The sequence below is a fragment of the Polypterus senegalus genome, chromosome 4 (genome assembly GCF_016835505.1).
Source record: "Polypterus senegalus isolate Bchr_013 chromosome 4, ASM1683550v1, whole genome shotgun sequence".
Classification (NCBI taxonomy): Eukaryota; Metazoa; Chordata; class Cladistia; order Polypteriformes; family Polypteridae; genus Polypterus; species Polypterus senegalus.
Genome location: NC_053157.1, coordinates 59,009,719 through 59,024,145, shown reverse-complemented (window position 1 = coordinate 59,024,145; position 14,427 = coordinate 59,009,719). Strand labels below are relative to the sequence as shown.

The 14,427-nt window shown below is 36.8% G+C and overlaps 1 protein-coding gene across 1 annotated transcript in view; it reads left to right on the top strand.

Moving 5' to 3' along the window:
* LOC120528712 (transmembrane channel-like protein 2-A) overlaps window positions 1-14,427 on the top strand; it is a 114,109-nt gene that overhangs the window by 38,931 nt on the left and 60,751 nt on the right. Inside the window, exons 8-10 of the mRNA XM_039752868.1 lie at window positions 39-145; window positions 246-344; window positions 1,689-1,831. Of these exons, the coding sequence (XP_039608802.1) occupies window positions 39-145; window positions 246-344; window positions 1,689-1,831 (349 nt within the window). The remainder of the gene's footprint in view (window positions 1-38; window positions 146-245; window positions 345-1,688; window positions 1,832-14,427) is intronic.

The window sequence follows — 14,427 nt, the reverse complement described above, 5'->3', positions numbered from 1 at the left end:
TGGTTTGAATAATTTTATTGTTGTGATTTCTGTTTTAGGTCATTTTGGATCTTCGGTTGCATCCTACTTTATATTTCTCAGGTGGATGTATGGAATGAACTTGGTTCTTTTTGGTTTAACATTTGGACTTGTTGTGATTCCAGAGGTAAAATATACTTTTGGATGTAAAAACCTGTTGTAATTCTAATAACAGAACATTTCAGTGTTAATCTCTGTATAGTAAAAAAAATGAATTTTTATTACAGATTCTGATGGGTTTGCCTTATGGAAGTATTGCCCGTAAAACAGTGCCAAGAGATGAGCAAGACACAGCAATGGATTTTTCTACCCTTTGGGACTTTAATGTCAGTAGGTCTACAAGATGCAAATACAACTGTGGAGATTACTTTTGAGAAAATTGTTATACATTTCCTTATGTAGTATTTAGGTTTTTATTATGTCCTTATTCCTTCTAAATAATGATATTTAAATTTATATAACACACTAACTTTTACAAGTCCAGAAAGCAGCACACATTTATAAAGACACAAAATACTACATTCAACATAAAAGATACTACATACAACATAACATAAAAATGCAGAATGTCATAGATAGAAATGCAACATTCTATATACATACAGTATGTAAACATATGAAGGCTTTTTACTTTACTAACAGTTAATACTGTATATCTGTTCTTGGTCATGTTTTTCAAATTTCACATAATTATTCTATTTAGAGTCTTCAGATAATTATTACATTTAAAGTATTGGCAAGAGGAAACCATTCAGACTAAAAGCTTCTAATAATTAGTGGATAAATTATGTAATCTCTTACACAGTTGTTTCTTTATAATTATAGGGTCACTGTGAAGAATTTGACAAGGAAATTCATTCTGTAGTCCCACCACCTATTTCTTACAGAAGTTCTTTCTTTTTTCCATGTTAAATACACTTTATTAATGCTTTAAACATAAGGAATACCAAGTCAAGGAGACTCCTAGGAAACTGAAGAAATTGTCTCTTGTTAAAGTGCCTTGGTAGAGATTGTCATATTTTATATTTTTCGGCCATTCGTAAAATGTATTTCCATGTAGACCTTTTACTGTCTTGAACCTTAATTACAGCCTATGGAAGGTGATTAACGTTGTAAAATTCATGTATATCTTGTGGAAGACATTTACATCTATTGCTGGTATAAAAACAACATTACTGTTACTTGCATTTGGAAATGCATAAACATGAAAAAATCGTCTAAAAGTCGCCATAGCAGGTTAAAACAGCCAAAGATAAAAATATGTAACGTAGATTTGGTTGTGCAAGTTAGCAACTGTGGTATACAAGCTATGAATACATTATAAGAGTAAGGTACCAGGTACAATGCACACTGGTCTGTTTTAATGACTAGCATATACGGTTTTAAATATTTAAATATTTCGAAGGCTTAATTTGGTAGTCTCCTTCTACAAAAATAATTTTTTTGTGTTTAAAGATAAAGAGTTTCATTATCTTTCATTAAAGTTGCATATATAATTTTTTATTGGTAATTTATATTCTGTGCACCTTTTAATTGCAAAAATTGTGGAAAACAGTTTTCTATTGTATTTAAATGTTGATTTGTGTAGTGTATTACACTTGTTTTGTATGCATTGAACATTGAATCAAATACATTTATCTATATTGATTTTACTTTCTTTTTGTGAACAGGGGTATGCTAAATACTCAGTGCTTTTCTATGGCTATTATAACAATCAACGTACAATTGGCTTCTTGAAATACAGATTACCTTTGGCTTATTTCATGGTTGGAATTGGCACTTTTGGATATAGTTTGATGGTTGTTATACAAACGTAAGTGTTGGTTTTTAGCTTATGTGTCCGCCATATGACACCTCTTAAAGTAAATTTGTATTAAGATATTCTTTTATGTTAATTATGCCTAAAACACCTCTGGGGGTGAGGAAGTTATTTTTTTACTCTCCAAGTCATTTTCAACATTTTATTTCGCATTAAATGAAACACCCAGGCTATGCAATAGTGGTAAGTTTGTATGGCATTATGAAAATGTAAAACCTTTAGAAATGTGAAATGTAAAACATAAATGATCAAATCATTTACTTTAATAGAGAATATTATTTAATATGTAGATTGCACATATTAATGTGTAGCTTATATTTTACAAATATTTGTAATCTACAACTCCAAATCAGAAAATGTTGGGACAGTATTGAAAATGCAAGTTTAAAACAAATAAAAAATGAACTGATTTTTAAATTTACTTGTTTTTTCATTGCAGACTGTATGAACCCAAGATATTTCATGTCTTGTCTGGTCCACTTCAATTGATTTGTTAATATACATACATTCCTGGTTTTTAGGCCTCCAAATAAGTGGTGACGATAAAGCATGTACTTATTTGTAATGTCGCCATTTCTTCTTACAACACTTAAACAATGTTTTGGCACTAGGGAAGCGATAGTGTTTCATGGGTTATTTTGTCCCATTCTTCCTGCAAAGGGGCATTTTAAGGTGTGAAACACTACGGGATTGTTGTCTCATTTTTTGTTTCAAAATTCTCCATACATTCTTTATTGGAGACAGTTCAGGACTGCAGGCAGGCCAGTCCAGTACCTGTACTCTCTTCTTCCTCAGCCATGCCTTTGTAATGTGTGCAGAATGTGTTTTATTATTGTTTTGTTGAAAAATGCATGGATGTCCCTGGAAAAAACCTTGTCTTGAAACAGCATATGTTACTCTGAAATCTTAATGTACTTTTCTTCATTAATGCCATCACAGAACCTGACACTGACACAACCCCATGCCATGACTGACCCTGGCTTTTGGACTTGTTGCTGATAACAGTTTGGATGGTTCTTTTTGTCTCTGGTTAGGATCACACAGTGTCCATTTCTTCCAAAAAGTTCTGGAATACTGATCCGTCTGACCACTCTACACTTTTCCTCTGTGTGATGGTCCACCCCAGATGCCTGTGAGCCCAGAGAAGTTGACACCGCTTCTAAACTTGATTAATATAATGCTTCTTTGTTGCATATTAAAGTTTTAAGTAGCATTTGTGAATGCAACTCCGTATTGTTGTGTTTGACAAAAGTAAACAATCCCCTGCCCATGTGGTTATACTATCAATTGAAAAGTGAAGGCTCTTGATGTAGTGCTCTCTGAGAGATCGGAGGTCATGGGTGTACTCTGAAATTCCTCCAGAGTCCTTGACTTGTTTAATGATATTACTGCGCTGTAGAGGGAGAAATATGCAAATCCCTTCCAATCTTTCTTTAAGGAACATTGCTTTTAAGTATTTCAATAATTTTCTAACATATTTGTTGTCAAATCCCATCTTTGCTTCTCTGAGACTCAGCTTTTCGTGAAAAATGCTTTTGTATCAAATCGTTATTACAATCACTTGCTAACATCACCAGCTGAAATCACATCATTATTTATTTTCTTACCTCATTACTGGCCCTAATATGTCCCCATCCCATCTTTTTTTGTAATGTTCTACAGGCCTGAAATACAGGAATGGATGTATATTAACAAATGAAATGAAGTTGACCTGGCAAAACATGGAATATTTTGGGTTTATAGTGTGTTGAATAAAATAAAAGTCAAATTAAATTTAAGAATCACTGCATTTTTTATTTGCATTTTCCGTACAGGGCCAGCTTTTTCTGATTTGGTGTTGTATATATCTATACTAATAAAAGGCAAAGCCCTCACTCACTGACTGACTGACTGACTGACTCACTCACTGACTCATCACTAATTCTCCAACTTGCCGTGTAGGTAGAAGGCTGAAATTTGGCAGGCTCATTCCTTACAGCTTCCTTACAAAAGTTGGGCAGGTTTCATTTCGAAATTCTACGCATAATGGTCATAACTAGAAGCTATTTTCTCCATTTACTGTAATGGAGTTGAGCTCGAAAGCCGTGGGGGGCGGAGTTTCGTGTGACATCATCACGCCTCCCCGTAATTACGCAGTACGTAGAAAACCAGGAAGAGCTCCAAAAAGCGCTTAAGAAAACATGCATTATATAATTACGAAGGCAGCGAAACAATTAGAAGCGAGCGAGTGACATATAAAACCATATTCAGCGGCTCACGTGAACTGACGCAGTGCGCAGACAAAAAGCAACAGTTCCAAAGAGTGCTGAACAAAAAACGAATTATATTGCTACGCTCGAATAGATAAACCACAGGCCGTGGCGCAATAGTAGAGGCTTCGCCTCTAGCGCTGACGTCCGAGGTTTGATTCCCGAGACGGGATGCACTGAGTATGTACGCACGCATTTTTATTCATTTTACCTTCGCATACCCTTGGTTTGAGACGTATGAAAAAATATGCATTTAACGCAAAAAGACAGATCACCAATTGAAGCTTTATGAATAATGGATACTTTATTTGCAATCAATGATTGTTTTGGTAAAGCCATACTCAGTGTATTCATTAGATGAACGGTAAAAAAGTAAGAGCGAGGGGAGGGTAACTTATTGAGGCACGCAGGCAAAACCACAATAGCACGCGGGCTCGATGTACTGTAGTGCTTGCGCCAACTCGATCTGAATTGCGCGATCACATTCGAAAAAATATATCTTTTCAAGTTCTATTTAGTCCATATGTGTCAAACTCAAGGCCCACAGGCCACATCCGGCCCGGCGTGTAATTAAATCCGGCCCGCGAGATCATTTTATATACTGTATTATTGTTATTAATGGCCCGGGGATATGAAGTGCTGGTAACACAATAAACTACAGATCCCATAATGCAGCGCTTCAGCTGCCTTGCAACACTTACGCATTAATCAAGTCTAGCTTATGATGCTGCAAGTTATTGCGAAGCTAGCCCACACGATGCCGAAGAGAAAAGGTGATTCTGAACATAGAGCCTTTAAAAACCGATGGGAGGTTGAGTATATGTTTACTGACATTGCTGGTAAACCCATGTGTCTCATTTTCGTGCTAATGTGGCTGTAATTACAGAATTTAATCTAAGACGGCACTATGAGACAAAACATCAGGATAACCTGAAAGACCTGAATGCAATGCACAAGATACAGAAAGCAGAAGAGTTAAAGAAGAATCTGACACTTCAGCAGACATTTTTACCCGTGCAAAATCACAAAGTGATTTCAAGTGAAGCTACTTTTATGGGAGACACAAATGCACCAGTGCAACTTGCCCCACTTTCCCTGTTGCCAAGTAATGTTGAACCAAGTCGGCACAACACTGTTCCCAAATACTCATTTTGCTGATAAACTGAGTGCACTGCGCACTGAGTTCGCATGGCGCTTTGGTGACTTTGAAGAACAAAAAAAGAATTTTGAGTTGTTTCGCAACCCATTTGCCGTCAATGTGGAAACTGCACCTGTGCAGATTCAGATGGAGGTGATTGAGCTGCAGTGTAATGGCACACTGAAGGCAAAGTACGATACTGCAGGACCCGCACAGTTTATTCACTCCATTCCCGCACAAATGCTCCAGCTCCGTCTACATGCGGCTCGAACCTTGTGCATGTTTGGTAGCACATATCTGTGTGAGAAGCTCTTCTCAGTCATGAAGACTAACAAAACAGCACACAGGAGTTGGCTCACTGATGAGCACCTGCAGTCCATCCTGAGAATCTCCACAACAAAGAACTTCACACCAAACATAAATGAAATTCTTGCCAAAAAAAGATGCCAGGCGTCCAGCTCTGATAAAATGACATATGAGCAAAGACAACTGAATGATTTGATTTGTTATTGCTGAAAAGAATAAATTTTATTTATATTTCCAGGTTTTGTTATGCACCATGTTCATATTTGAATTTGTATAATTTTGACAGGATATATTTTTATGGAGAGCAAAATCTTTTGGGATATGTAAAATTTAAGTTTATTTTTTATATAAAATTACATAAGAGTAAAGAAATTAGAATGTTTGTTCTTTTAATGTTTATTTCTAACTTGTATAATTTAGACAGGATATATTTTTATGGAGAGCAAAATATTATAAGTTATTTAAGGTTTGAGTTGATTTATTCCGGAATACTATTCTGTCGACTAAATAAAAATTCCTTCTATTTAAAATTTAAATAGAACTTGAACAGAAACGATAGTTCATAATATCCACGCAGACTTGCACGGATGAGCGGGAGTCATCCGTTTTAACAAACAGCATATTGCACTGATACTGAAATAGCCTGCCCATTTAATTATTTAGGAATGGATAAATAAATTAAGATTTTGTACAAATAATGTTTTCATTTTTCTTCCTTCATGGATTCTGGCACCCCAGCAACAGTTGCTCGCACCCTAAGACTGTATATATGTGTGTGTATATATATATATATGTGTGTGTGTGTGTATATGTATATATGTAGACATGTACTGTATGTATATATATATATGTTTATATATATATGTGTGTATGTATATAAATATATATATATGTATTATGTATATATGTGTGTGTGTATATATATGTGTATATGTATATATGTATGGATATCTATACTAATAAAAGGCAAAGCCCTCACTCACTCACTCACTCACTCACTCACTGACTCACTGACTCACTCACTGACTCATCACTAATTCTCCAACTTCCCGTGTGGGTGGAAGGCTGAAATTTGGCAGGTTCATTCCTTACAGCTTCCTTACAAAAGTTGGGCAGGTTTTATATCGAAATTCTACGCGTAATGGTCATAACTGGAAGCAGTTTTTCTCCATTTACTGTAATGGAGATGAGCTTCAACGCCGGGGGGGAGGTTCGTGTGACATCATCACGCCTCCCACGTAATCACGCAGTACATAGAAAACCAGGAAGAGCTCAAAAGCGCTTAAGAAAACATGCATTATATAATTGAGAAGGCAGCGAAACAATAAGAAGCGGCGAGTGACATATACAACCATATTCATGAGTTCTGCTACTTCGGAAACAAAGCACGATGTAAACCTACACTTTAAATTAAGTTCATAGACAGGCTGCCGCTGGCGTTTGTAATTTAGTGCCTGCCCATATAAGGCCGTCCGTCAGCGGCAATCCAATAGCAAACTGCCATGGTTAAATATTCACGGGTGAAGGACTGTGCTTATGGAGAGGAAGATGAGATGGTCAGGGTGGTGTTTGACACAAACTCAGCGAAACTGCGACAGAAAGTTTTAAGTGCCAGGACTAAGGTAACATTAAATACAGCCACGGACATAGCGCGAGATGGCACCAGCACAGCTGGGAACCTTCGATGCATGTACACCGAGCGGCTCACGTGAACTGGCGCAGTTCACAGATAAAAGGCAACAGTTCCAAAGAGCTGAACAAAACCGAATTACACAATTGAAAAGGCAGCAAAAAATATGAAGCGTCTGATAAGCATATTCATAAATCCAGCTACTGCGGAAACAAAGCACACGGTGGAAAAAGTCAATGTCCGCTAAAGGAAGACAGTGTAAAAAACCCGTGCATGCAGTGTGTCAGGTCTCAGATAAAGAAGAAGACGAGCTGTTTATTGATGCAGTAAGAAACGAATCGATGAATGAAACCTGTCATCTTTACAACGATTGAGAAACACGGAATGTAACTTGAACACAGCACATCCTACAAATACGAACCTGATTGAAAGAAATAATGATAATCAAATCCTTGATGACAGCAACACTCAGTAACACTCACAAAACAAATACTGTATATTGACAGTCATGTTACGTTATTTTTAAAATGTTCCCTTTTCTTTTCTACCTTTTTAACACACTACTTCTCGCGACGATACGCGGGTATATATATATATATATATGTATATATATATATCCCGCTCTACATACTCGAATAATAGATACTTTATTCGCCATCAATGATTGTTTTGGTAAAGCCATACTCAGTGTATTCATTAGATGAGCGGTAAAAAAGTAAGAGCGAGGAGAGGATGACTCATTGAGGCATGCAGGCTGTAGTCGCGTCAACTCTATCTGAATTGCGATCACATTTGAAAAAATATATCTTTTCAAGTTCTATTCAGTCCATATGTGTCAAACTCAAGGGCGCGGGCCACATCCGCCCGGCGTGTAATTATATCCGCCCCTGAGATCATTTTATATACTGTATTATTGTTATTAAAGCCCGGTATATGAAGCGCTGGTAACACAATAAACTACAGATCCCATAATGCAGCGCTTCAGCTGCCTTGCATCAGGGTAACCTGAATGCAATTCAGAAGATACAGAAAACAGCATAATTAAATAAGAATCTGACACTTCAGCGGACGTTTTAACCCGTGCACAATCACAAAGTGATTTCAAGTGAAGCTGCTTTTATGGGAGACACAAATGCACCAGTTCACCTTGCCCCACTTTCCCTGTTGCCAAGTACTGTTAAACCAAGTCGTCACTACGGTGTTCCCAAATACGCACTTTGCTGATAAACTGGCGCAGCGCACTGAGTTTACACGGCGCTTTGGTGACTTTGATGAACAAAAAAAGTCCGTCTACATGCGGCTCGAACCTTGTGCATGTTTGGTAGCACATATCTGTGTGAGAAGCTCTTCTCAGTGATAAAGACTAACAAAACAGCACACAGAAGTCGCCTCACTGATGAGCACCTGCAATCCATCCTGAGAATCTCCACAACACAGAACCTCACACCAAACAGAAACGAACTTGTGGCCAAAAAAAGATGCCAGGCGTCCAGCTCTAAAATGACATATGAGCAAAGACAACTGAATGATTTGATTTGTTATTGCACGTAGGCGGAGTCAACCGTTTTAACAAACAGCGTATTGCACTGATCTGAATAGCTGTGTGTGTATATATGTACATATGTATGTATATGTATATATATGTTTATATATGTGTGTGTATATATGTATATATATATATATATATATATGTGTATATGTATAGATATGTATATATATATATATATGTTTATGTGTGTGTGTGTAAATATATATATATATGACAACAACACTCATCACTCACAACAGTGACAAAACAATTACATTGACAATCAGGTTACGTTATTTTCAAAATGTTTCCTTTTCTTTTCATTGCTTCTTTAACACACTACTTCTCCTTGAAGCTGGTATTTTGCTAGTGTATATATATATGTTTATATGTGTGTGTGTGTGTATATATATATATATATATATATATATATATATATATATATATATATATATATATATATATATATATATATATATATATATATGAAAGCAACACTCATCACTCACAACTATGACAAAACAATTACATTGACAATCATGTTATTTTCAAAATGTTTCCTTTTCTTTTTCATTACTTCTTTAACACAGTACTTCTCAGCTGCAAAGCGTGGGTATTTCGCTATATAGTATATAATTCAAAGTTGACCAACTGACTGACTGACTGACTCACTCACTCACTCACTCACTCACTGTTTAACAAAACATTATTTCCCTTATTTAAAAAGTTGAAATTTGGCAGGATGGTATATCTAAGTCAGTAGGTATCCACTAAGCAAGGACATTTCAATATATTAGTATTTAGGGGTAACCACCCTACACCATACACATACTAAATACCCCAAAATCTCAAAAATACTTTAACAGATTTGATTGAAATTTGGTGATGTTATAGAAAAAAGAGTATTAGTTGACACATTGTATTTTATTTGTCAATAAATTAATTTCTTGATATTTATTAAAATTATGCTAACTTACATGTTCTCAGCTGCTTTGAAAGCATGCTTTCTGTAAATGAAGGATGCAGCAGAAGTGATTGATAGGCCACACTAATAACACCAATAACCAATAGGATGGACTGATGACTGAAGATGGGTTGGTGTTGTGAACAGGAGAAAAAGAGACTTGACCACAATGAGTTTGGCAAAGCTCAAGGAAGAAGCAAAGCACAATAGTTGGCAAGTGCCATTTTTTGCTGCTGACTTAGTTATGTACCAGCTCTCATTTTAGTTATTTTTTCTGCTCCATCAACCTTCAGCACCTGGTCATTGCACTGAAAACCAATGCCCATGGCCTTTTCTTTATAGTGGTGCAAACTCCAAGAGAGAACTGGCGGTCTTATGGCACGCATACACTGTGTCACTCGACGGAGCGTTTTACCCATTAAAAAAACATGATGGCCACAGGCTTCTTAAGATGTCAATAAGAAAAGAGCTGCATTCCTGACATTTGCCATACTGTGCTCTGAAATTACAAAGAAAAGATAAAGGTACTGGACACGCAAATTGCTGAGTAATGGACAATCCATTCTGTCTATTATATAGAGAGAACTAGAGGTACATAGTCTATGTAATTTACCAGTGTGTGAGTTTGTTTCCTAAGATGCTTGTGCCATTGACTCTTTAGCTGTATGTGTGTTGCTATATGATATTTAGATTTAGAAAATGTGAAAATGATTATGACAATGGCAAGATAATGAAATTTGATAGCGAATTCAGAAAATTGGGTCATGGGTTTTTCTGATTGTATGACAGCCCAGTTGTAATATGCAATAGGACATTGCATACCCTCTCATATTTCACTTCAAGCTAAAATTCGAGCCAGGTCTGAGAATCAGTCAACAACTACAAATCAGGCTTAAATTTGTGCCAAAATTGTACAGTGTATGCCCAGTATTAGAGAGTGGCGCATGAATTTACTTGCTCTTCACATTAACACTAGAATTACCAGAGCCTACGAGAAAACTTGTAAATCCGGCTCACCTTAAATCTGTTCGCACCTCTCCGTCAGCGTCTTTTGTCCTGTAAATGTGGCAATTAAGAGAAACAGCAAGCAGCCTGCTATTCCATCCCCCCACCGTCGCAGAACGTTCACTAAGTTCTCCCAGCTCATGCCTTGTTTGATTATCTGGGAGTGAGTGAACTGCTGAAGTTTTAGAGTGGAAATAATAGATCGTTATTTGGAACACATGCATTTCATGTGTGTTCCGTTTCTACAGTAATCTGTGTAAACACATTGTTAAAACAGAAACTTTTTCATATTTTAGTAATAAATTTTACAAAATGTAGGTATAAACTATACAATGTGTGAAGCCTGAAGTCTAAAGATCAAATAAACACTTTACAAATGTTTAAGGATGATACAACAGCTTCCTTGGCGTAGCGATAAGATTTGCTGACTTCAGAGTTTGAAGTCCAAAGACTTAATAACCAATAATATTATGCAGAAAAGCACTTAGATGCATAGTATTTTCAATACAACCGATTAAGCAACAGCACTATAACTGACTCCCATTGTCTTGTGAAATTTCTTGGGCGAGAGCCGATGACACAGCTAGGTATATAAATTACTAGCAAAATACCCGCGCTTTGCAGCAGAGAAGTAGTGTGTTAAAGAAGTTATGAAAAAGAAAAGGAAACATTTTAAAAATAATGTAAGATGATTGTCAATGTAATTGTTTTGTCACTGTTATGAGTGTTACTGTCATATATATATATATATATATAGTAGCAAAATACCAGCGCTACGCAGCGGAGAAGTAGTGTGTTAAAGAAGTAATTAAAAAGAAAAGGAAACATTTTGAAAATAATGTAGCATGATTGTCAATGTAATTGTTTTGTCACTGTTGTGAGTGATGAGTGTTGCTGTCGTATATATATATATATATATATACACACACACACACATATAAACATATATATATATATACATCTCCATATATATATATACATATATATATACACACACACATATGTACATAAATATATATATATATATATATGTACACACATACATCCACATACATCCACATATATATACATATATATATTACATATCTACATATACACACATACATATACATACACACACACACATATATAAACATATATATACATACACTCACCTAAAAGATTATTAGGAACACCTGTTCAATTTCTCATTAATGCAATTATCTAATCAAGCAATCATATGGCAGTTGCTTCAATGCATTTAGGGTGTGGTCCTGGTCAAGACAATCTCCTGAACTCCAAACTGAATGTCAGAATGGGAAAGAAAGGTGATTTAAGCAATTTTGAGCGTGGCATGGTTGTTGGTGCCAGACGGGCCTGTCTGAGTATTTCACAATCTGCTCAGTTACTGATTTTCACGCACAACCATTTCTAGGGTTTACAAAGAATGGTGTGAAAAGGGAAAAACATCCAGTATGCGGCAGTCCTGTGGGCGAAAATGCCTTGTTGTTGCTAGAGGTCAGAGGAGAATGGGCCGACTGATTCAAGCTGATAGAAGAGCAACTTTGACTGAAATAACCACTCGTTACAACAGGTATGCAGCAAAGCATTTGTGAAGCCACAACACGCACAACCTTGAGGCAGATGGGCTACAACAGCAGAAGACCCCACCGGGTACCACTCATCTCCACTACAAATAGGAAAAAGAGGCTACAATTTGCACAAGCTCACCAAAATTGGACAGTTGAAGACTGGAAAAATGTTGCCTGGTCTGATGAGTCTCGATTTCTGTTGAGACATTCAAATGGAAGAGTCAGAATTTGGCGTAAACAGAATGAGAACATGGATCCATCATGTCTTGTTACCACTGTGCAGGCTGGTGGTGGTGGTGTAATCGTGTGGGGATGTTTTCTTGACACACTTTAGGCCCCTTAGTGCCAATTGGCATCGTTTAAATGCCACGGGCTACCTGAGCATTGTTTCTGACCATGTCCATCCCTTCATGACCACCATGTACCCATCCTCTGATGGCTACTTCCAGCAGGATAATGCACCATGTCACAAAGCTCGAATCATTTCAAATTGGTTTCTTGAACATGACAATGAGTTCACTGTACTAAAATGGCCCCACAGTCACCAGATCTCAACCCAATTGAGCATCTTTGGGATGTGGTGGAGCGGAGCTTCGTGCCCTGGATGTGCATCCCACAAATCTCCATCAACTGCAAGATGCTATCTTATCAATATGGGCCAACATTTCTAAAGAATGCTTTCAGCACCTTGTTGAATCAATGCCATGTAGAATTAAAGCAGTTCTGAAGGCGAAAGGGGGTCAAACACCGTATTAGTATGGTGTTCCTAATAATCCTTTAGGTGAGTGTATACATACATATCTACATATACATATACACACACACATATATATATATATATATATATATATATATATATATATATATATATATATATATATATATACACTCATTGGGGTGCGAGCAACTGTTGCTGGGGGTGCCAGAATCCATCAAGGAAGAAAAATGAAAAACATTATTTGTACAATATCTTAATTTATTTATCCATTCCTAAATAATTAAATGGGCAGGCTATTTCGTATCAGTGCAATACGCTGCTTGTTAAACGGATGACTCCCGCTCTTACGTGCAAGTTTGAGTGGATATTATGAACTATCAGTATCTGTTCAAGTTCTATTTAAATTTTAAATAGAAGGAATTTTTATTTAGTCGACCAGAAATATCTTTGGTAGGAATGTAAGTTAAATGTAGGCATCATTGCATAAATTTTTCTTCACCATGGAAATGTAAAGAGTAATTTCGCCTTATTTCATATGTCTCAAACCAAGGGGATGCGAGGGTAAAATGAATTGGGAAGTGCTCATATATAAGTATGTGTGTGTATATATACTGTATGTATATATATACCTATATATATATTCAAATAGTGTTACTGTCAAATAATGCAAAGAGTACGCGACACATGTTTCACCCTAATTTTGGGGTCATCAGGCATACATACTCAGTGTACCCCCTCTCGGGAATTGAACCTCGGACGTCGGCGTGTGGTTTGTCTATTTGAGAGTATGTAGATCGGGGTATATATATATATATATATACAGTAATCCCTCCTCGATCGCGAGGATTGCGTTCCAGAACCCCCCGCGATAGGTGAAAATCCGCAAAGTAGAAACCATATGTTTGTATGGTTCTTTTTATATATTTTAAGCCCTTATAAACTCCCCCACACTGTTAACATTATTAGAGCCCTCTAGACATGAAATAACACCCTTTAGTCAAAAGTTTAAACTGTGCTCCATGACAAGACAGAGATGGCAGTTCTTTCTCACAATTAAAAGAATGCAAACATATGTTCTCTTCAAAGGAGTGTCGTCAGGAGCAGTGAATGTCAGAGAGAGAGAGAGCATGACAGAAAAACAAACAATCAAAAAATCAATACGTGCTGTTGGGCTTTTAAGTATGTGCACCGCGATAAAGCAGCCGCAAAGAAGGGAGCAATGTGAAGGTAGTCTTTCAGCATTTTTTATAGTAGCGTCCGTATCTTCTAGGCAAACAGCCTCTGTGCAAACAGCCCTCTGCTCACACCTCCTCCGTCAGAACAGAGAACGTCAGAGAGAGAGAGAGCGCGAGATTAAAGCAAACAATCAAAAAATCAATACATGCTTTTGGGCTTTTAAGTATGCCGAAGCACTGCGATAAAGCGGCATTTGCGTCCATTTCCTCTAGGCAAACAGCCCCTCTGCTCACACGCCCTCCGTC